Raw genomic sequence first — 20516 nt, forward strand, 5'->3', positions numbered from 1 at the left:
GCAAAAATTTAGACTTTGAGATTCAACTGGTTCGGAAGTTACAGCCTTGCCAAACTCGTAATTTTTTTTATTTATTTGCATAAATAAAAGCAACCCTAGTAATTTTATATACGTTCTTAATTATTTTATATATATGCTGTAAGTGCTGTACTAAGTCATAAAAAGTATTACACTAAAGTTTGTTGCCAAAACACATGTATACTATGCACAAAAATTGTTTCATTAAGTTTCTCCTTCTTCTCTCTCAAATGCTGACTTTGAATCTTTGATATAAAATGATGAGTTTTAAGTGAATCAAGTTTTTCAATAAGGGACAGAAAGAATTCTTCTTTTGGCTGAATAACAGTTATCATTTCAGCTCTATCTGTTGTGGTCCATTGTTGAAAAATTATGTTGTCTGGGATGGCATCACTTTCTTCAAATTCATCAAACAGAGATACTAGGGCTTCACTTCCTGGACATTTAACACATTTGCCCATCATACACTCGTAACTACTCATATCACAAACGAGTATAGCAAGTAGGTCTTTGTAATCTTTCATAAGCTTTGCACCGTCAACCATTAGCTTAACATTCTGATGATAAGTACAAACACAAACATTGTGTGTTCCCGATGATCCGGCTGTGACACACCACTTAGGTCTGAGTTCAATGAATTTTGATCTTCCAATTCTACAGTCTGGATGTTTAGATTTAAATTCCACAAACAATTCATTCAAATTGCAAAGCACCAGCCTCTTCTGCTTTTGACATTTCATGTTATTTATTTTTACAGATAAACAGTCTTTTTTTCCGGGACAAAGACGACTGTATTCATCACTTTCATAGAATTCACGGACTGTAGTAACCACCTCTGATTGAATGCCAAAACCCTTTTTCTTTCCCAACTCTGGTAGAATGCCCTGATCTTTCACTAGGTCTCTTGTCAGTTTTACCAAACGATCAGATACATTGAACTCTTGAGCTATTCTTAGTCGACTCCATGAATTTGGAAGTAAACTAATTATTTTCACTTTCATTTCTTTTCCTGCAACAGCACATTTATCCTTCAGTTTCTTGATTAATTCGTCAAACTCTTCTACAGACTCTTCACTTGCTTCTCTGTTTTCCATCACTTCATCAAAAGATTCCTCAAGATTTCTTTTCAAAACATTTGAAACTTTACTGATCTTGTCAGCTATTGCTTGTGGTCTTTTATCTAAACCCAATTTCCTTATTTTAGATGCTGGCGAAACCCCTAATTGAGTACATACATTGTCTACTTTTCCCAACTTTTCAATCTCTGTAATAAAGTCTGAATCACATGTGTCCCCTGTTCCATCATTTGCTGTCACAAATATTTTTTTGTAGCATGTAGGACACAAGGACTTACCAGGGACAAGCAGTAAATTGTAGTTTGTTTTTTTATACATGTGTTCAGGAAGTATTTCCCTAAGTCCTTTTGTGATTGCCTTTTTATGTATTTGTAAAGGATCACTGCAATACCGGCCAAATATATGGTGATATTTAATAAGATACTTAATCTCATGGTACTTACATACAGACTTAACATCACTAGAAACTCTGGTAAATATTAGCTGTTGCTGTTATAAACTAAACACACAGATTTTCTTCAATTCCTGTTGCACTGAACCATAAACACATTTGTGGCATTGTTCATTTGTTAAATGTCCTATTGAACACTCTTTCTCCATACCGAAAAACAAAAAACCTTCATGGAAACACAAACCACCTTTCCTATACCAGAGCTGCTGGCAGACTAACAGGATAGAACAAATACCAGACCATACTAGAGCAAGTCCGTGCCTGTTAAGACCTGCACACTCCAAACAGTGGTAAACATCTCAGGCATATTTTTTTAATGTTCTTAGTCGGAGAACTCTTTTCAATTGCATAGTAAATGCCAATTTTAGGGTATTAAGATTTTTAAAAATATAATTAGAATTTATTATAGTTTAATTGTTGCAAAAAAAAATGCAATTTTACACAAGTTTGGCAAGGCTGTAACTACCGAACCAGTTGAATCTCAAAGTCTAAATTTTTACAGGAGTTATGTACCATGGAGTACTTAATTGTGTGTAAATTTAAGATTTTTAGATAACTGCCCACCAGAGATATTAAGCCGTAAAGTAAGCAAAAATCTGAAAAAACTGGTTTTTACAAAATTGTAAAAAAAAAAGTATTGAAGTCTCACACTCCAAATAATTTGTATTTACTCTACTATTACATAAGCACATCCATAAATATTTTGAAGCCCAACAGATACTGCCTTCACTCTTAAAAAAATTTATGAAAATGCAAATTTTTGCAATTCTAAGGCACAAGTTCAACCTTTAAAGTTGGCAAGATTGAGTGATGTTAAAAAAATGGTTTGTCATCAGAATTGTAGCTTAAAATGTGCTTAACCCCTCAGATTTTGTTTCATCATGATATGGCCTACCAGAGCCAAGATATAGCAATGTAGCTGAACCCTTGTAAATGTAAAAATTGTCGCGCCCCATGACAAAAAAATGGCTGCCATAATCAAACTAGTGAGAATAAAAATTTAACTGTGTCAGTTTTAAACTGTCAATACATAATGTTAACAAGGCTCAAATTATGAATTTTTTTAAAAATAGTTGAGCAACCAGAGCTGGACCACTTGATATGGACTGACCCATCTGTGAATTTTTATTCGTAATACAGTGGACTTATGCCGGGAATGAAATGGACTTCATACGACTTCAGACGTGTTTCTAATTCAATGAATACAATTGAATGTGAAATTAAATGTTACCCAATTATCCCTTCCCTATCTTACAAACCTTTAGGTACTTATTAACTACCTGCCACGCAAGTACAAAACAAAAACAGCAATGGAATTATTCTGTTTCCTGTATCCAAGTTTATCCCTTGATCCTATCGGCATGACCCTTTATATGTTGGTCTTGTTTTACATTATACTTGCTGTTTTAATTTAGAATGTTGAAAAATCATGTACATAACACAAAATACCTAACATATCACGATACAAACAAATTATGTCAGGTCTTGTAAAAATGTATTTCTCTCGTATACATTTAACAATCGTAATTATTTCACCAGTGAATATGTCTAGGATCTCTCGACCTACTAAATTAAAACAGCAAACATCTAATAGCACATACTAATTCCATCAGGATTGTATTAATTTGGATACATGATATGAAACTATTAGTACAAAAATGAAACCTACACCAGTGAAATGAAAATCGACAAGTATTTTCCCGAAACAGGGTCTATATTATTTGATTATGAAACAAATTTATGACGAAATAAGTGTTCTCTAGCAAAACTGTCTTATCCCTATTTATTTGTTTGTATAGAATTACTTCGTTAGTCTGGCTTAATATATAACCTAACAAAATCATGAGTTTAAATACAAGAGTAAAGTTGAAAAAACACGGTTTTGAATCTTAAATTGTAAATTTATGGTTTAGTACAAAGCAGGTTTGACGTCAAAGTAGTTTTTGGTTAATTTAATTATATCTGTTGCAAGATGAAGTTCGCGGCATATTTCTTTACTGCAGCTGTAAACATTACATTACATTACATTATTTAAATCATATCTACAAGATCGGAAACAAGTAACATTAATACGTCAATGTGATGATAAAGGTACATATACAAATGCTATATCAAAACCTATGACTATTTCAATAGGAGTACCGCAAGGCTCGATCTTAGGTCCCATATTATTTATAATTTTTATAAATGATCTTCCTACATCAGTAATAAATGGAGACGCTATCATGTTTGCAGATGACACAAATATATTAGCAATAGCAGAAAATAAAAAAGAACTAATAACTAAAGTAAATTCTATACTAGAGGAAGCAAATAATTGGTTTATAAAAAATAAACTAGTACTAAATTTATCAAAATCCACTATACTACAATTTACACGAGTAAATAGTCTAGCCAGTAAACATGATTTCGCTACTGTAAATGGTAAACAAATTAACATGACTGACCATATTAAATTTTTAGGGCTACAGATAGATAAAAATTTAAATTGGCATATACATATAAATGCCATATACAAAAAATTGTGTTCAATGTGCTATGTTATACATACTATCAAAAAAATCTGCTCTTTAGAAGTTGTAATGGCATTATACTTTGCAAATGTACAGTCTATATTAACATATGGAATTATTTTTTGGGGAAACGCATCGCTGTTCAAAAAAGTGTTTAAAATTCAAAAAAAAAATTGTTAGAATAATAAATGGTAAGACACAAAGGACTCACTGCAAACCATTGTTTAAACAATTAAATATTATGACTTTTCCTTGCCTGTACATTTTTCATACTATACTTTACACAATGCGTAACTCCACAGTAATATCAAATAGTAATATACACAGTTATCAAACTAGAAATAGATGTGATTTACATTTAATCACACATAGAACAAAACTATTTTCACAAGGACCCTACTACAGTAGTATCAAACTAATTAATAAATTACCAACTGAAATTAAGGAAATTGTCCATTTAAATAGGATTAAACAAGAACTAAAGAAATATTTGGTAAAAAAATCCTTTTATTCAGTTGAAGAATACCTTAGGGTATAACAGTGGCGTAGCGTGCCATCTCGGCGCCTGGGGCGGGAGACCCATTTTGCCGCCCCCATTCTATAGGTGCTTAGTTAAAATTAAATTTCACATGCAATGAGGTACCTTTTATTGAAGTTAAAATAGGATGAGTGGTTTTACAAGCGGATTCTACGGGCCTTATGAGCAGCGAAGTCAGAAATAACTTTGTCAAAATCAATATTAGCAGCCAATTCTTGTTCAATCGACAATATAGCCAAGTTTATAGTCTAGCGGAGCTCATAGTAGATCTGAGGTAATTGTGCCACTGCCCCGTTGACCCTTTAGACCCCTGGTGCGAAACTATAATTTGTGGATTTTTGGGATTTAAATTAACGGACTAATAAAACTGAAACTGGGATTTTACGTTCAGCGTGTTTCACCCAATCCCTGCCAGACCTAGAAGAAAAAAAGCGTCGACCGTTAGAAAATGATTTAACTGAGAAGGGCTTGTAAACCCATAATTTGTAATTTGCTAAATTTTTAGTATATTTATTTGCATGTTAAGGTGTGTCAATTTTTTGCTAGATTTCGCCTATGTTAATTAGTATTTACAGCGGTGATACGCCCGGTGCGTATCTATATTTGTATTTGTATTGATATGTTCTTATATATTTTTAATGCCTTTTTGGTAATTATATTTAATTTTTGGAGCTCCGAAGTATATGATCAAATTATAATTTTTTCGGGGAATTGTTAAAGTATTTTTTTAGTATTATTATATAGCTATTTTTTTATAAGTAGTAATAGGGTAGGTATTTTATGATGGATGCGCCGATTTGTGATGAAACGATTTTATGATATATATATATTTATTAAATGTTGTCATATAAATTTTGCGTCTTTTTAACTTGCTGCCTCCTCTCACTGTTCGCAACCTTATTAGTATTTTTTAAGCCTGCTATTAGTTTGGGTTTTAATATTTTTTTGGGTTTACCTGCACTCGCGGTACGGGGCAATATAGGAGTTTTACTGTGTCCCGGTTCGCGGAAGTTGTTTGGTTTGCCCTGGGTTAAGGTCAAACTTTACAGTACAATGCGTAGTACTGAATTCAATGAGTGCGAAAGAGAGGCATCGACACGGGCCGACGCGTGAAACAAAAGATTTTGTATGAGTAATTAACATAATAAGGAGTGCCGCTCAACCTGGCTCGCGCGCGCCGGGCGGCGCGGCGTGATGCGATGTTGCTGTTCGTTTGTAAACAAACAAACGTTATAAAGAGCTCTGTCAGTGATTTCGCAGTTTTTCTTTTAAATAAATATTAAAAAATTGTTGGTGCGCAAAATGTTAGATAAAAATGGAACATTATAGTGTGTCTGACACATGTAATGAATGAATCATAGATCAGATCTCAACCCGCTTCACCGGCGACCCGCCCCCGCGGGCTGCCGCCCGGGGCGGGCCGCCCCCTACGCCCCACCCACGCTACGCCACTGGGGTATAAGAATATTAATATGTTGGTTTTTGTATTTCAGCAAGTATGGTGGTTAGGATGTATCAGCAACCTAAATAATATTGCCAAGACAAAGATTGTAGTATCCAGGAGTGTGGTTATGTTTTGTATTTAAGATTTGTGTTTGTCTATATGTTTTAATTTTTTGTTTGTATTTTGTATATTGACAACTCCGTTCTAGTATGTACTGGAGAAAACAGGAGGCAACCAAATAAATAAAAAAAATAAAAAAAATTCACAATAATAACAAACAGCTGAAACATTCTACCAGAAAAAAAAACTGTCTCAAAACAAAAGTTACCAAATTCTGGTTTATTTCATTACCAACACACCCATTATTACACCACACGCTTCATCAGGTTCCGGTTAGCCAACCGCAGGCTAAGTATGGGTCATAATACACCCCTCGTTCGTTAAACGGAGGCTAGCCTAACCCGAGGGTTAGCTAACCTGAAGATTTAGCCGGGGGTCATAAAACCGGCCCCATGAAAAGGGTTCTCCTCCAAATTATCTGAATAATTTCTCAAGAAACATAGTTACACAATTACCTTCAAAATTTTCCAACATGGACTTCACGTCATCTTTGAGCCTTGTCGTGTAAGATTTTAATAATGCTTCTTTACTTTGTGGTAGAGTCCTTTGATGGGCCATTTTTCTACCTTGGTCATATTCCATATGTATATGACCAACACCAACAAAATACATACTGTAGGAATCCATGATGGTTTTACACTAAAATCCTCTGTTTAAAAACATCAACCCAAGATTATTGAGACACATTTTTAAATTTAAAAAGACAGAAATCTATAAAAATAACTTAAATTTGAGGGGAAAAAACAATATCCAAAATATTATTTAACCAGAAAATATTTTTTGTTTAAATAAACGTAATTTAAAAAATTTCTAACTAAAAATTAACCTCACCAACCAATAAGTATGTATTAATTCAGAGGGCTCAAACCAAGGATTGTCCGAAATTAAAACATAATTCCAGCGTTAGCCCAAGGCTTTCTTAGCAATTTGTACCATCCAAAATTTTAAGCTGGGCCGTGAGATATTCTGTATATACTTTTACCAACAAAAAAGTGCGCGGAATGACTGAAGTAGTCTGCGCGAAATGTGCTTGAATTGAATAATTTTTTCCGTCATGCTCAATAGAAAAAATATTGTTTTACAATAAACATACAAATGTGAAGGTTCTACTCAGCAATAAACCAGAAAATATTTAAGGTTAAAAGGTAAGTATTTTAAAAAACACTAACTAAACTAGGACCACAGCTGCCAGATTTTTATTATAAATTTTAATTCATAGGGATCAAACTAAGGATTGTCCACACATAACGTTTTATTCCAGCGTTAGACCAAGGCTTTCTTTACAATTTGTACCATTCACATTTTAAATCTGGGCCGTGAGAAATTCTGTATACCGTAGAATGGGGATACTTGCAACAGAGAATGAATTCAACAATATATTACACTATGCCAGACTCATGTTAATGGGATAAATATAGACATGGTACATAATATATGCATGTAGAATACAATGATATGCACAAAATGTTTTTACCCAAAATAGTTTTCACGAATAATGACAAAATATAGCTGTTGCAAGTAACCCCATCAGTGGGGTAACTTGCAACACTTACTAAATCATTTAGGAATTACAAGTTAACACTTATGTGGGGTTACTTGCAACAGTTGGAATATTTAAATACTATATTTAAGTAAAAATGCAATAAAATAGAAACCAAATGTCACAAGAAACTGATCAGTAAACCCATAAAAAAAAAATTAACAATGCATGTTATGAATCAGGTGAGTTCATTGAATTTGTTCAGTAAAATACTCTGTAAAAATATGTCGTCCTCGTACTACTCTTGGTTCTCTCAATATTTTCACAATGTTTTCTTTCATCACATTAAAGGTATCTTCCACTGATGGGAAGAGAAATACTTTTTCGGCCTTAGCACTTTTACGGAGAAAAGAACAATAAACAACAGATTCATTCTTTTCCAAGACTTTAGCAACAAAGAACCTTTGAACTGCCTTATTTGATCTGCTATCATACATTAACTTCACCAATAAAAAGTCACCGGTTTTGATAAGACAGAAGTTCGCAGTCTCATGTTCACTTTCTGCATTCTGATGCACATCTGTCATTTCAAAATCCACAGATTCTGATGAAAACTTGGACCATGTTCTAGCCTTTGCATATGGAGTTGAAGTTGTAGGAGCTGAAGTTGTAGGAGCTGAAGTTGAAGCTAAAGTTGAAGAAGCTGTAGTTGAAGGAGCTGAAGTTGAAGAAGGGTCCTGGTCAATGCTGGTATCTTCTAAACTTCCATTTACACTTAGACCAGGATTAACATTAACAACCCTTCTCTTGCGAACTCGAGGGGCTGATGACTGGCCAAATCGGGCTTCTCGCAGAACCTCAATGAATGCTTCAGACCAAGAGCCATCTGCTGTTGAGTTGGCAGAGGAATCTTCATTCTCAGCTGGAAGTTTATTTAAAACTTGTTGCGGATTGAACGGATACAAGCCAGTTGCTCTGAACCCTGAGCATAAATTTTGCGAAGCATTTTCCAATTTTTCCAGTGTTGCATTCAAATATCTGGGAAATAAATTTTTTGGTATTGTCCCCTTGTACTTTGCTTTGAACTCTGCAAGAGTTTGTCGCCACTTAATTTTCAGAGGACGAAAAAAGGCTACATCGAGAGGCTGACAAATATGTGTGCTGTTTGGTGGCAGTAAAACAAATTTAATGTTATGTTTCCTGCATTCTTCAATGACTGGCATGGACAGATGGCTAGCAAGATTGTCCCCAATCAAGACTTTTGGAGAATTTCCACCTCCTTTATCGCAAGATCGGAAATAGGGCAATGCTATATTGCAAAACCATTTTTGAAATAGGTGACCATCAAACCACCCACTTTTGGAGCACCCGTATATTGTACCCTTTGGTCCGTTCTCCATCCATGTATCATACAGGTGCTCAGACTTGTAAACAATCATGGGTGGTAATACAATGCCTGATGCTGTTCCTGAGAACATCACAGAAACGCTAACTTTGGAGTGATCCATAACACGTTCTGGGTACTTTGCCCCCCGTCTAACCACCACCTTTGCTCTTTGCGGATCATCTGTCATATTGGTTTCGTCGTAATTGACGATCATGTTTGGTTTTACTCCATGCAAAGAGATCTGTAAGTTAGCAAAATATTTCTCTAGAACTTCTCTGCTAACACCAGCCCTTGCTCTCGTAATGTTCTGACAAAATCGTGGTGACAGAATTTTCTTGTGCCTTCCTATAAAAGAAAGATACCAATCCCTACCTGGCATATTTTTTTTAAATCTAAGTTCTGTTCGCCCCTCATTATCTAAAAAGCTTTTAACAAGTAAACAAATATCCAACTTGTCAAATGGAAACCCCCAATCACTCGCCAATAAAATCCCATGAACCAGCTTACGTTCTTCATCTTCTGTCAGCACTGCAGGTCTTCCATAACTTTTGGGGTGCTTCTTTTTGAACGCCCTGTAGATTGTTGATCCAGTGATTCCATACTTTTCACCAGCTTGTCTGTATGAAAGGCCTTTTGTTTTTACATCTTCTATTGCAGCTAAAAGGCTTTCCTTCGAAAAATTGGCATAACTACGATGTCCTGGAACTTTCTTGTGTTTTCTGGCCATAACCTAAAACACAAAAAAAAAAAAAATTACATAGCCTTTACATTTACCTACATAAAAGGGCAACATTCCGAAGTTAAACTAACAGGGGAATTAATATGAAGTTGGTAGGTATGTAATAATTACAGAAAAACATATGTGAAGGTTGTATTTTAGGTTTTAATTGATAACAAAAGTGGGTGTGTCTGGGTTGCAAGTTACCCCACTGGAATCACAAATTCATAAAAAAGCCAACTGACAGAAAACGAATTATCATTGCATGGTATGACTATAGGATACACTTCTTGACACTACATTAAAGCCATACATACCTTACAATGTCTTTAGATGTGTACTTCTAAGAACTTCTACAGGAAGTTTCCAGATGTTACTTTTTGCAGATTTTCAATAATAATATTTATTTATGAAAAACAAATGCACAAAACAATAAGTACCGCCTAAAACAACATGTACAAGCTGCAACAGACATTTGTAAACAAATGGCAATAGAAACATGTACACATCGAACTGAATCATGGTAGCCAACACACAAAATATATTTACCTGTAGTTTTGTTGCAAGTTACCCCACCATTGCAAGTATCCCCATTCTACGGTATACTTTTACCAACAAAAAAGTGCGCCGAATGACTTAAGTTGCCTGCGCGAAATGTGCTTGAATTGAATAATTTTTTTCCTTCATGCTCAATCGAAAAAAAAATTTTTTATAATAAATATACAAAAGTGAAGGTTCTAACGAGCAATAAACCAGAAAATATTTAAGTTTGAAAAATAAGTACTTAAAAAAAAAACACTATTTAAACATGGAACACTGAAGCCAGATTGTTATTATAAATTTTAATTCATAGGGATCAAACTAAGGATTGTCCACACATAACTTTTTATTCCAGCGTTAGACCAAGACTTTCTTAACAATTTGTACCATTCACAATTTTAAGCTGGGCCGTGAGAAATTCTGTATATACTTTTACCAACAAAAAAGTGCGCGGAATGACTGAAGTAGCCTGCAAAAAATGTGCTTGAATTGAATAAAATTTTTCTTTCATGCTCAATCGAAAAAAAAAAAAATTTATAATAAATATACAAAAGTGAAGGTTCTACTGAGCAATAAACCAGAAAATATTTAAGTTTGAAAAATAAGTACTTAAAAAAAACACTATTTAAACATGGAACACTGAAGCCAGATTGTTATTATAAATTTTAATTCATAGGGATCAAACTAAGGATTGTCCACACATAACTTTTTATTCCAGCGTTAGACCAAGACTTTCTTAACAATTTGTACCATTCACAATTTTAAGCTGGGCCGTGAGAAATTCTGTATATACTTTTACCAACAAAAAAGTGCGCGGAATGACTGAAGTAGCCTGCAAAAAATGTGCTTGAATTGAATAAAATTTTTCTTTCATGCTCAATCGAAAAAAAAAAAAATTTATAATAAATATACAAAAGTGAAGGTTCTACTGAGCAATAAACCAGAAAATATTTAAGTTTGAAAAATAAGTACTTAAAAAAAACACTATTTAAACATGGAACACTGAAGCCAGATTGTTATTATAAATTTTAATTCATAGGGATCAAACTAAGGATTGTCCACACATAACTTTTTATTCCAGCGTTAGACCAAGGCTTTCTTAACAATTTGTACCATTCACAATTTTAAGCTGGGCCGTGAGAAATTCTGTATATACTTTTACCACCACAAAAGTGCGCGGAATGACAAGTAGCTTGCGCGAAATGTGCTTGAATTGAATAATTTTTTTCTTCATTCTCAATAAAAAATTAAAAATTGTTTTACAATAAGCATACAAAAGTGAAAGTTCTACTCAGCAATAAACGAGAAAATATTTGGGTTTGAAAGATAAGTACTTAAAAATAAACAATTACCAAACATGAACCACTGCAGTCAGAAATTATTATTAATGTTAATTCATAGGGATGAATTTTAGGATTAGCGACAAATAACTTTTTATTCTTGCGTTAGTTTAAGGCTTTTATTATAATTTGTACCATCCACAATTTTATGCTAGGCCGTGAGATCTTCTTTTTATACTTTTACCAACAAAAAAATGCGCCGAACGACTCATGTAGACTGCGCAAATTTCTGCTTGAATATTATATATTTGTTTTAAATCATTCTCTTTTAATTTGAATATTTAACTTATAATTATATTTTATTGGGAAATTTTTATTCATCTATAAACCAGAAAATATATTTGTTTAAGAAACGTACTTAAAAAAAATATTTAGTAATTATAATCCTCTGCATTCGGAAATTATTATGCATTTATTAATTCATAGGATGGTCTGAATATTACACACAGATCAGATTTTAGCTGAATGCTTCCTTAACAAATTTCACTATCCAAATTTTTCAACAGCGTCGTTAGTTTTTCTGTATATGCTTTTACCAACACTAAAGTGTGGCAAATGACTGAAGTAATCTGCGCATAATATGCTTAAATTGAATTTTTAATCATTATCTAATGAATTAAAAACTTTTAAATATATACATACTAAACCGGAAAATATTTTTGTTTTAAAGAAACGTACTACTAAAATAACTAACTTAATATAAATCTCTTTAACCAGTAAGTATAATGCATTTATTAATTCATAGAGATCAAACCAAGGATTGTTTGTAGATAACACAAAGGCTTACATTATAAATTGCATATCTGTATTATTTAAATGGTTTATTTTAGAATTTTTATTGTAATTTTACTATAAACTGAGTACGTTGAATGGCTGCAGTAGCATTCGTGAAAAATATTATGTATTCTCTTAATATTTTAAAATCACTGATATATTAAAAAATATATATATTATAAAAATAATTGACTTTAACATTGACTTTATCATAGAACTTGTCATAAATGTATTTTGTTTGTAAAAAAAATTAATTCAACATTGCTAAATAAATTTCTGTACATGTATTCACTGAAAACGATCAAATAAATGATTTTCCGAACATAACACATACACACATTTATACCCATATGCTTTTCTAACAAAACTCTTAATCCTCCTTTTTTAACTTCGTCTTTACATTTACTTTATATGTTTGTACATACAACTGACAGCGACGATGACTGAAGTAGGCAGCACGAATTTTGTTCTAATTTCAATTATTTTTCAGTTTTTGAAGATAATTTAGCATTATAACTTTTATAAAATAACTTAAGTTAAAGCTTTTGTCAAATAATATATTTTCAATTATTTATTTATTTTTATTCTGTTTCAAAAACACTACCTGAATAAATACCTACAGCTGTTATTTAGTATATTTCGTCACAATATAAGCAACGACAGTTGTATGACACAAAGTGTAATATTGAAAATCATTATAGTGTTGGACTAATATGTAACTATTTTTAGGAGACAACCGAAGTCATTAATGCAAGTTAACGATTCTAAATAAATAATTACTTTAATAATAACTCTCTTTTCAAGTGAGCGGTTTTGAGAGAAAACTATTGTGCACAACCACTGAAAATAAACTGTAAAATAAACAGTGAATTTAACCAATTATTGTGCTATTAAATATTTTTTTTATAACTTACATCTTCCTACAGTCTTGTAATATGTGAACTACGGTCACATCATTACCCTGGACAGTTACTTGCCGTCGGAGTGATTCACTCAGTTTCTAGTGTGAGGCTAAGTTACATTGCACGAGCGTCGGTGGGTCTGGCTACGTGAGGCTTGGTTTCATGTGACACCTAACGGCCGTGATAAAGCGACCAAGAAGACTGAGCGAGTGTTGGAGATTGGAACCAGGTCTGCCAACTACCCACCTGCCTAGTGAGTTCCTACTCGCCTGAGGACCAAGGCGAGTACCACAACTTAAAGCGTCGTTTGCTGATCAGAAGTGGATACCCTACACCCGGAGTCCAGGGAGAAGTTTGGGATTGGTACCGGGTCACCAGCGAGTAGCAGAGCCGCGAGCGAGTCGCAGTCCAGGCCGCTGGTCGTGGCTGATCCTGGGGTTGCGCCCAGGACCCAGATGAGGAGCTCAGGCATTCCTGGACGAGATGAACAATCACCTGGAGATGCGGCCATATCGCTGAGCCGCGGACCGAGAGGCAGTAGTACCCATTGCCTGCCCGAGTACCTATATTGGCGTCGACTGACTGGTCTCTTCGTGAACTAGCGAAGTTAAAAAGGACTGAGGCTGCCTGTATTATTAGGACTGTTAGTGTTCAGAGGGCAGCCTGTCGTAATAATATATTAGTTATAAATGTAATTTTCATGTGGTTTTTTAATACCAGCTACACGTTAGGTTTAATTAATAGCTCACCGAGGATGATTGTTCCTTAAGACCTGTTGTGTTTATCTTATGGCCGAGGTATGAGAGAGATTTGTCGTGGACTGGGAGCAGTGTATGGTTTTTGCCTACTCGTGCCTGAACTGAGTTTATTTTGTTACCAGAGTAGTGGCCAACGAGTCGCCAGCAAAACGAGAGAAAGGGAACGCAGGCCATGTTGGATATTATGTTTAAATTATTTGTACTGTCATTATTGAAATAATAACTAGCTCGAGTCCATTCTGTTGTGAGTGGCCAAAGCGCTGCCACCTGCTGCACTGCGTGGGGCGCCGGACGCCTGTAGCGTTCAGTCTTATGAGCCGCCTGCGAGCTCGCGTAAGGCGTGGATGCGCTCATGATCGCAGGCCTGAGGCACCATCGCTCTTCTGCCTGGTCCCGCGGTTTTCCAGAAACCACAAGTTATAGACAGACAGTCCTGGAGGAAGTCGGTCGGGGTGTGTCTATTCACGCCGCGTAGCACGAATCTGCGCGGGATCTCGTCCCTCTGAAGGGGGCCCGAGTGTTGGGCGCCTTGACCGCGCGGTGACACTCGGCGATGGAGCCGTGACGGCCGCGGTTTTGGCACGTGTGCTCCTTTGAGCGCATGAAATACCCGCGGGTACTGGTGCCCCTCGTCACTAGGGAGGGAGGGGGGCTGTCGGTCGTAGAGATCTCCCGACCGTGGCAACCGGCTGTTCGCTCGTGCTCAGCCCTGAAGGGGCCTGGCAGTCCGTCATTGTAGTCGCGTCACTCATTGTTCGTGCGACGGTCGCCTATTCACTCAGGGCCCCCCACTGACCTCCCCCCCCCCCCCCGGGGCTAGTTAACTGGGTTCAGACTAGGCTACAGGAAAGCTATATCCCAGGAAACAATATTTTGTGAAAATTTTGCCCAAAGATGAATTTTTTCACAGTGGTAGAGTCAACTATGCTAAATAATATACCGAATGTTTACCGCTGTAGCCATTGTGCGTATCACCGAAAACGTGCAGTTAGGTCCCAGATGACAGCGACTCACAACAGTCCATTAAATTGCTTCTCATTTACGCAGTTTTTAACATAGCCTCTCCATAAATGCATCAAAATAATCTAGAAACACTATTTCACACATTTATATTAAAACATGTGCCAAATATTAGTATAAAAGGTGTGATAGAAATTGATGAAGTAATAAAAAAGTGTTTTTTTTTATCTCAGCCAATGACATAAAAATATTAATCACATTAAAATTAATGGTCCGATGTAATAATTAGCCTGAAAAAAAGTTTTTGCATATTTTGTAAGCTGAAATGTGATATATTTGAAGAGGCTTGTGTAATTTATTAAATCGCTAGAGCGATCCGAGTGTAGCAGTGTTGTGTACGTATTGCGACAGTGCTACAGCTGCAAAGGCTGGGGTGACTTTCGCTCCCATGCAATCCAGGTTTTGTAACCTATTAAATATTCACCCCTAACTGAGATTTGGTACAGTTGTAATATCATCTTTTTCTAGTTACATGTGAAATTAACCTCCGCAAACCTTGTGCTTTACACCAAAAAAGTAAAGTGAACTTTGAATAATAGCTTCTTGAGTGCTCCACAATATTGCATTCCGTAAACGTTATTACTGTAGTAAACCAAACAAAATTATTCTAAATATATTATTCAACTTGATATAATTGAAAAATGTTTCATATTATGAAATATATATATAAATTTAATTATAAAATTAATGAAAATACAGATAACATAAACCTGAATGGACCGACTTAAAAGACGTTAGAAAAGATTGTTGCATGATTCTTAAGCATTAAAATGGTATATTGCTCTGACTCAATTGATATGACCGGTGAAAGGTTCCGAGCGGCGTAGTGTGTATTGTACTGCGGGAGCCTAAAGTTGCTCGGGTTGGGGCAAATTTTGGTCTTAGGGAACTAAGGTTTTTAATGTAAGAAAAAATATATAAACGCTGTATTTTTCAACAGTGGTAGAATCAACATTTTTTTAGTAACATATCAAAAGTTTTCTCCTGCAAACCTTGTGCAACACACATAAAACGTGCGGTTATGTCGTGCTTAGATGTTGCGAAGGCCCTGTGTCGCATTAAAAGTAATGCGGTTGGTAATGACAAACCTTTTGTTGTACCTGTGTTGGAGTACATTTTTAATGCAACACTTACTACAGGTCAATATCTAACTATATGGAAGTACTCGTTTATTAAACCAATTCCAAAAATTAAGTCTCCAGAATAATCCAAAGACTTCCACCCTATAAGCATCCTACCTGCTGTTTCCAAAGCTCTTGAACACCTGGTGCATCAGCAAACTGTACATACCTATGAAAAGGAAATCTTTTAGATACTTTCCAGTCAGGTTTCAGACCTGGTCACAGTACCACTACTGCCCTAATTAATGCTATGGATAATATACGTTGTTTTATTGATAAGCGGGTACTAACGATTTTAATGCTGCTTGACCTCAGTAAAGCTTTTGATTCGGTAGACCATGCCCTTTTACTAAGTAAAATTTCAGTTCTCTACAACTTCTCTCATAGAGTTTGGCTTGGTTCGAATTCTATCTTAGCGGTCGTTGCCGATGTGTCGCCCTTGATAGTGAATTTTCCTGTTGGCTCCTTGTAAAAGCGGGAGTTCCTCAGGGTTCGATTCTTGGTCCACTTTTATTTGCAATTTTTATTAATGACTTACTTAAATGCCTCAAAACTTGCCAATATCACATGTACACAGATGATGTTCAGATTTATCTTTATACCAAAGTTGTTGTTGTATATTTATTAAGTTTTAAAGTTAAATATTGTGAAGAGGCGTTCCAGTAACGAAGACTGTGCGAAGACAGTGACGGGACCCTAGTGCGCGGCTGAGTGGCGGACGAGTCTGCGAGTGGACAGGTGCGAGGTTAGGGGCGAATCGCTGTTGAGCCTTGCTCCTGTGAAGAGGCGAACTGCGGACTTGAAGAGCAATTAGTGACTTGTGGACAGATATCAAGTGTGGATATTTAATCAGTTCTGTAAATAGAGAAAACCATAAAATAATTATTTGGGCTATCCTTCACGAACCCTGTTTCCCCACGAACTCGTAACAATATTTATACTAGCTGTGCCTGCGACTCCGGAGTTCGGTTAGGGATAAATTATTATAAAATTGTTTTTTCAGCCCCTAATAAATAAGAAACAATAACCTTGATGCAATACACAACGAAACATAGATAAAGGTAAATAGGGATGAAACTACGTATCAAACGAACATCACACCTAAACTCAGCAATATCTTAAGCTTCCTTATCGAACGATGCTTTCCATATTTTCTTTCTGGTTCGTCAATATTTCTGTATATTCTTTAAGCAACACCGATAATAATCTAATTTCTGTTAAGGTCCATGCTAATTATGTTGTGTCATTTATGTTTATTACATTTGCTTTACTATCTAAATGTTTTAGTTGATTTATTTTTAATTTCATTTTACCGACCTTCTTCATTCTTAGTTCTGGCTTTTAATGTGATGTAGTGTGTTGTGTTCTATTACTGGGTTTGTTTTGAATGAATCAGTTTGTTGAGACAGTTTCTGATTATACCTTTATTATAAGTAAAGGCGAGGTGTTTGAATACCTGAAAGAAAAATAAATTTTTTGTATGCAAGTATAAGTTCAAACTACCTTCATTAATTATTTTATTTCTTTTAAAATCCCAGAAAATTTTTGTTTGGAAATTATTTTAATTAAATATGATGTTCCTTGTTGGCCTGTTTGACCCTATGTTTTGTAAATATGTTGAAAGTATAACTTGGAATTGGTGTTTGTTATATTAAATAATTCTAACCTTTTTTTGTGTCAGGTATGTGTCATTGTTTGTTATTTCTTTTCATATTTTGTATTTTAGTTCACTTCCATCGTATAATAGCAGAATTCTCAACTTGTAGTGATAACGGGAAGGTATAAATAAAATAAACAGTTAAATATTTGTTATTATAACGTTAATTTTAATACTTGAAAACACACTGGAACATTATTATGATTATATTTTTTGCTTATTTGTTTTACATTTGCACGGAAACAAACTGTTAGATAAAGTAAACAAGTTACATACATAACACATACTATTATATTTATATTGTATATCTTTTAGGTAGTTAATGTATTTCAGCAGCATGATTACAGATAATTAATATACAAATAATAGCCATACTTTTTAAAATAAGATTCATTTTTACCTTGAAATATTATAACTAAATTCTTGAAAATGAAACAACCAAAGAGCCATGCCTTCAGTGACACACAGTCTACACTGGTCGTGAAGTATTTCAAGATTGAATTCAATGCCTCGGAACATATTAGTGTTTTAGCATTCGCAGACTTGGAAGATGAATACGTTTGATCAAATATCTGAGACATGTGAATTTAAATGCGAACTATTACAATTACGCTGTCTTTAGTATTACAATGAACAGATTAGTTAGCTTAGACCACAAACCAAACTATTCATACAACTTAAAACTTTTTAAGTAACGTTTGTTTGAAATCATTTAGAAGAAATATTGAGCAAAACTAGTAACACTTTTTCTACGATAAAACGACTAACTTAACGTGTTCCTTAATCAAAACACCACATTTTTCTCAAAAATATTCCAATGTTTACAGCATAATTACGTTTTATATAAACTTAATAATTAATTCATAACACATAACATTCGCAATATTAAGCTTACAAGTTTATAAATTAATATTTAGATGAATTTTAAAAATACATTCAAAACTTATTTCACAGTATATGTTCATTAAGTATGTTAAACTCATCATGTTATTCACCCATGTCACTGCAGCTGAAAAGTACTTGCGAAACTTGATTGCTTCAAAATGTATTACTTTTAGTAGTGCAGAAAGATGAATACACGCACATATATATACATATAAAACTTCAATGTTTGATATAAGTAAAAAAAGGGGAGGGGGCGCTATAGGATTTAAGGATGTATTAAATCAGGTTGAGTGTTTTTGCTACACTTTAAATTTGTTTAATATAAACAACATAACATAAATTTTTCGTATTCTTTTAAATTTAAGAGGGACTAAGTGCTAAAGCTCAATTGTTCATTATTAATCCATCAATATAACATATGTGCCATGCCTGATGTTCGAAATGAAATACAATAGCAATTATGGTTTGGCAATAGTTCTTTAAAATATGGCTAGGCACTAGTCATGGCGCATATGATATTTTGATATAAATATCGTGAAGATCTGGGGTTTTCACTCAATTCCTTTTGAATTTAAACTCTTTAATTATTCACATTGTTTACAACATCCCAGCCAACGGTCAACAATCGTAATTTTGTTAGCATTCAATTCCGTTTAATCACCTCATAATATCTTATATCATCATCTTCATTCTCTATCATATTTAAATGCTTGCTCTTTATGATGTTTGGGTAAAAAAAAAAAGGCTTCCAATTTAATATTGTCATTGTAAATATTACAGGTTTAGAACATCTTTAATTTTTTTCACCGACTGTATGTCTAATGCAACAGTGGAAGCATGCAATGTACGTTATGTGATGTAATGTAATGTAATTCATTATAATTGTATGGTCATTTGAAAACAATAGCCGCTCACACAAATTTCAGTGCTTATATCTGTGTATGTTAGGTACAGTGAATCACAGAAGACCGTAGAACACATTAAGCACGGCAATATTTCAAACTTGTGCTAGAACAATTTTGTATGGTACCTATGCAAGATGCTAATTTATATTAGTGTTGTTAATTTTAATATAAATAATATTTTTTCCTTCACATTAAAACAATTTTAAATATGGTTCGCTTGGTTTCATAATGAGCATGCAATTGTATATTAATTAGGTTCAAATAATTCAGACAAAAATAAGATGATAGTATTATGGAGATATTTTGAGTATGCAAAATGATGCTACTTACAGATACATTCTTAAACTTCCATAAATTATGATTTACATATGACAATCATAGATTTGGCAAGCATAACATACATATCTCACTTTATATTAACTTCAATTACATAAAATATGTGTTTATCCAAATGTCTATACGTATCAGCTGAGATTGACGTGTCTCCTGGTGGTTCTAAGCACCTCATCAGTAGCCGCCCTCAACAGCCCAAACCAAAGTGTGGCCCCGTGTTCATCTTGCAGTTGTTCCCTCTGTGGTTTTACTGTGGAAGTTCCATCCGGCCGCGAGCTTAGCAATAATCAAACTAGCCGTGTCAGATTTCACTTGAGAAAGTGTTTCGTAATACAATGAAAGTGCGTGGTAGTGTCATTGCTTCAGCCCTTTAAGGGCATCCTGAATATTTCACTGAGTAGCTTAATGCGTTATTGGGTCCAAATAATTTAAGTGCACAAATCATGCTAGTTCAGTTAGAATTATAAACTGTATCACGGAGATACGGGGGTGAAACAAAGACAAACGTGGTATAGTTATTAAAAATAAATTTTATT

The 20516-nt window shown here is 34.4% G+C and overlaps 2 protein-coding genes across 3 annotated transcripts in view; both read right to left on the bottom strand.

Moving 5' to 3' along the window:
- Positions 1-20516, bottom strand: part of LOC134527485 (mediator of RNA polymerase II transcription subunit 22) — a 78171-nt gene that overhangs the window by 17139 nt on the left and 40516 nt on the right. Inside the window, exon 2 of one of the 2 annotated variants that reach the window (XM_063360201.1) lies at positions 6616-6715. In XM_063360201.1, the coding sequence (XP_063216271.1) occupies positions 6616-6715 (100 nt within the window). Of the gene's footprint in view, positions 1-6615; positions 6723-20516 lie in introns of those variants that run through there. The other variant, XM_063360200.1, reaches the window with a different exon arrangement.
- LOC134529936 (uncharacterized) lies at positions 7501-10080 on the bottom strand. Its single transcript, XM_063364487.1, has 2 exons — positions 10063-10080; positions 7501-9757 (listed from the first exon to the last, which is right to left on the bottom strand). Exon 2 carries the CDS (start codon positions 9752-9754, stop codon positions 7889-7891), a length of 1866 nt encoding a protein of 621 aa, XP_063220557.1. The 5' UTR covers positions 9755-9757; positions 10063-10080; the 3' UTR covers positions 7501-7888.

The sequence above is a fragment of the Bacillus rossius genome, chromosome 1 (genome assembly GCF_032445375.1).
Source record: "Bacillus rossius redtenbacheri isolate Brsri chromosome 1, Brsri_v3, whole genome shotgun sequence".
Lineage (NCBI taxonomy): Eukaryota > Metazoa > Arthropoda > Insecta > Phasmatodea > Bacillidae > Bacillus > Bacillus rossius.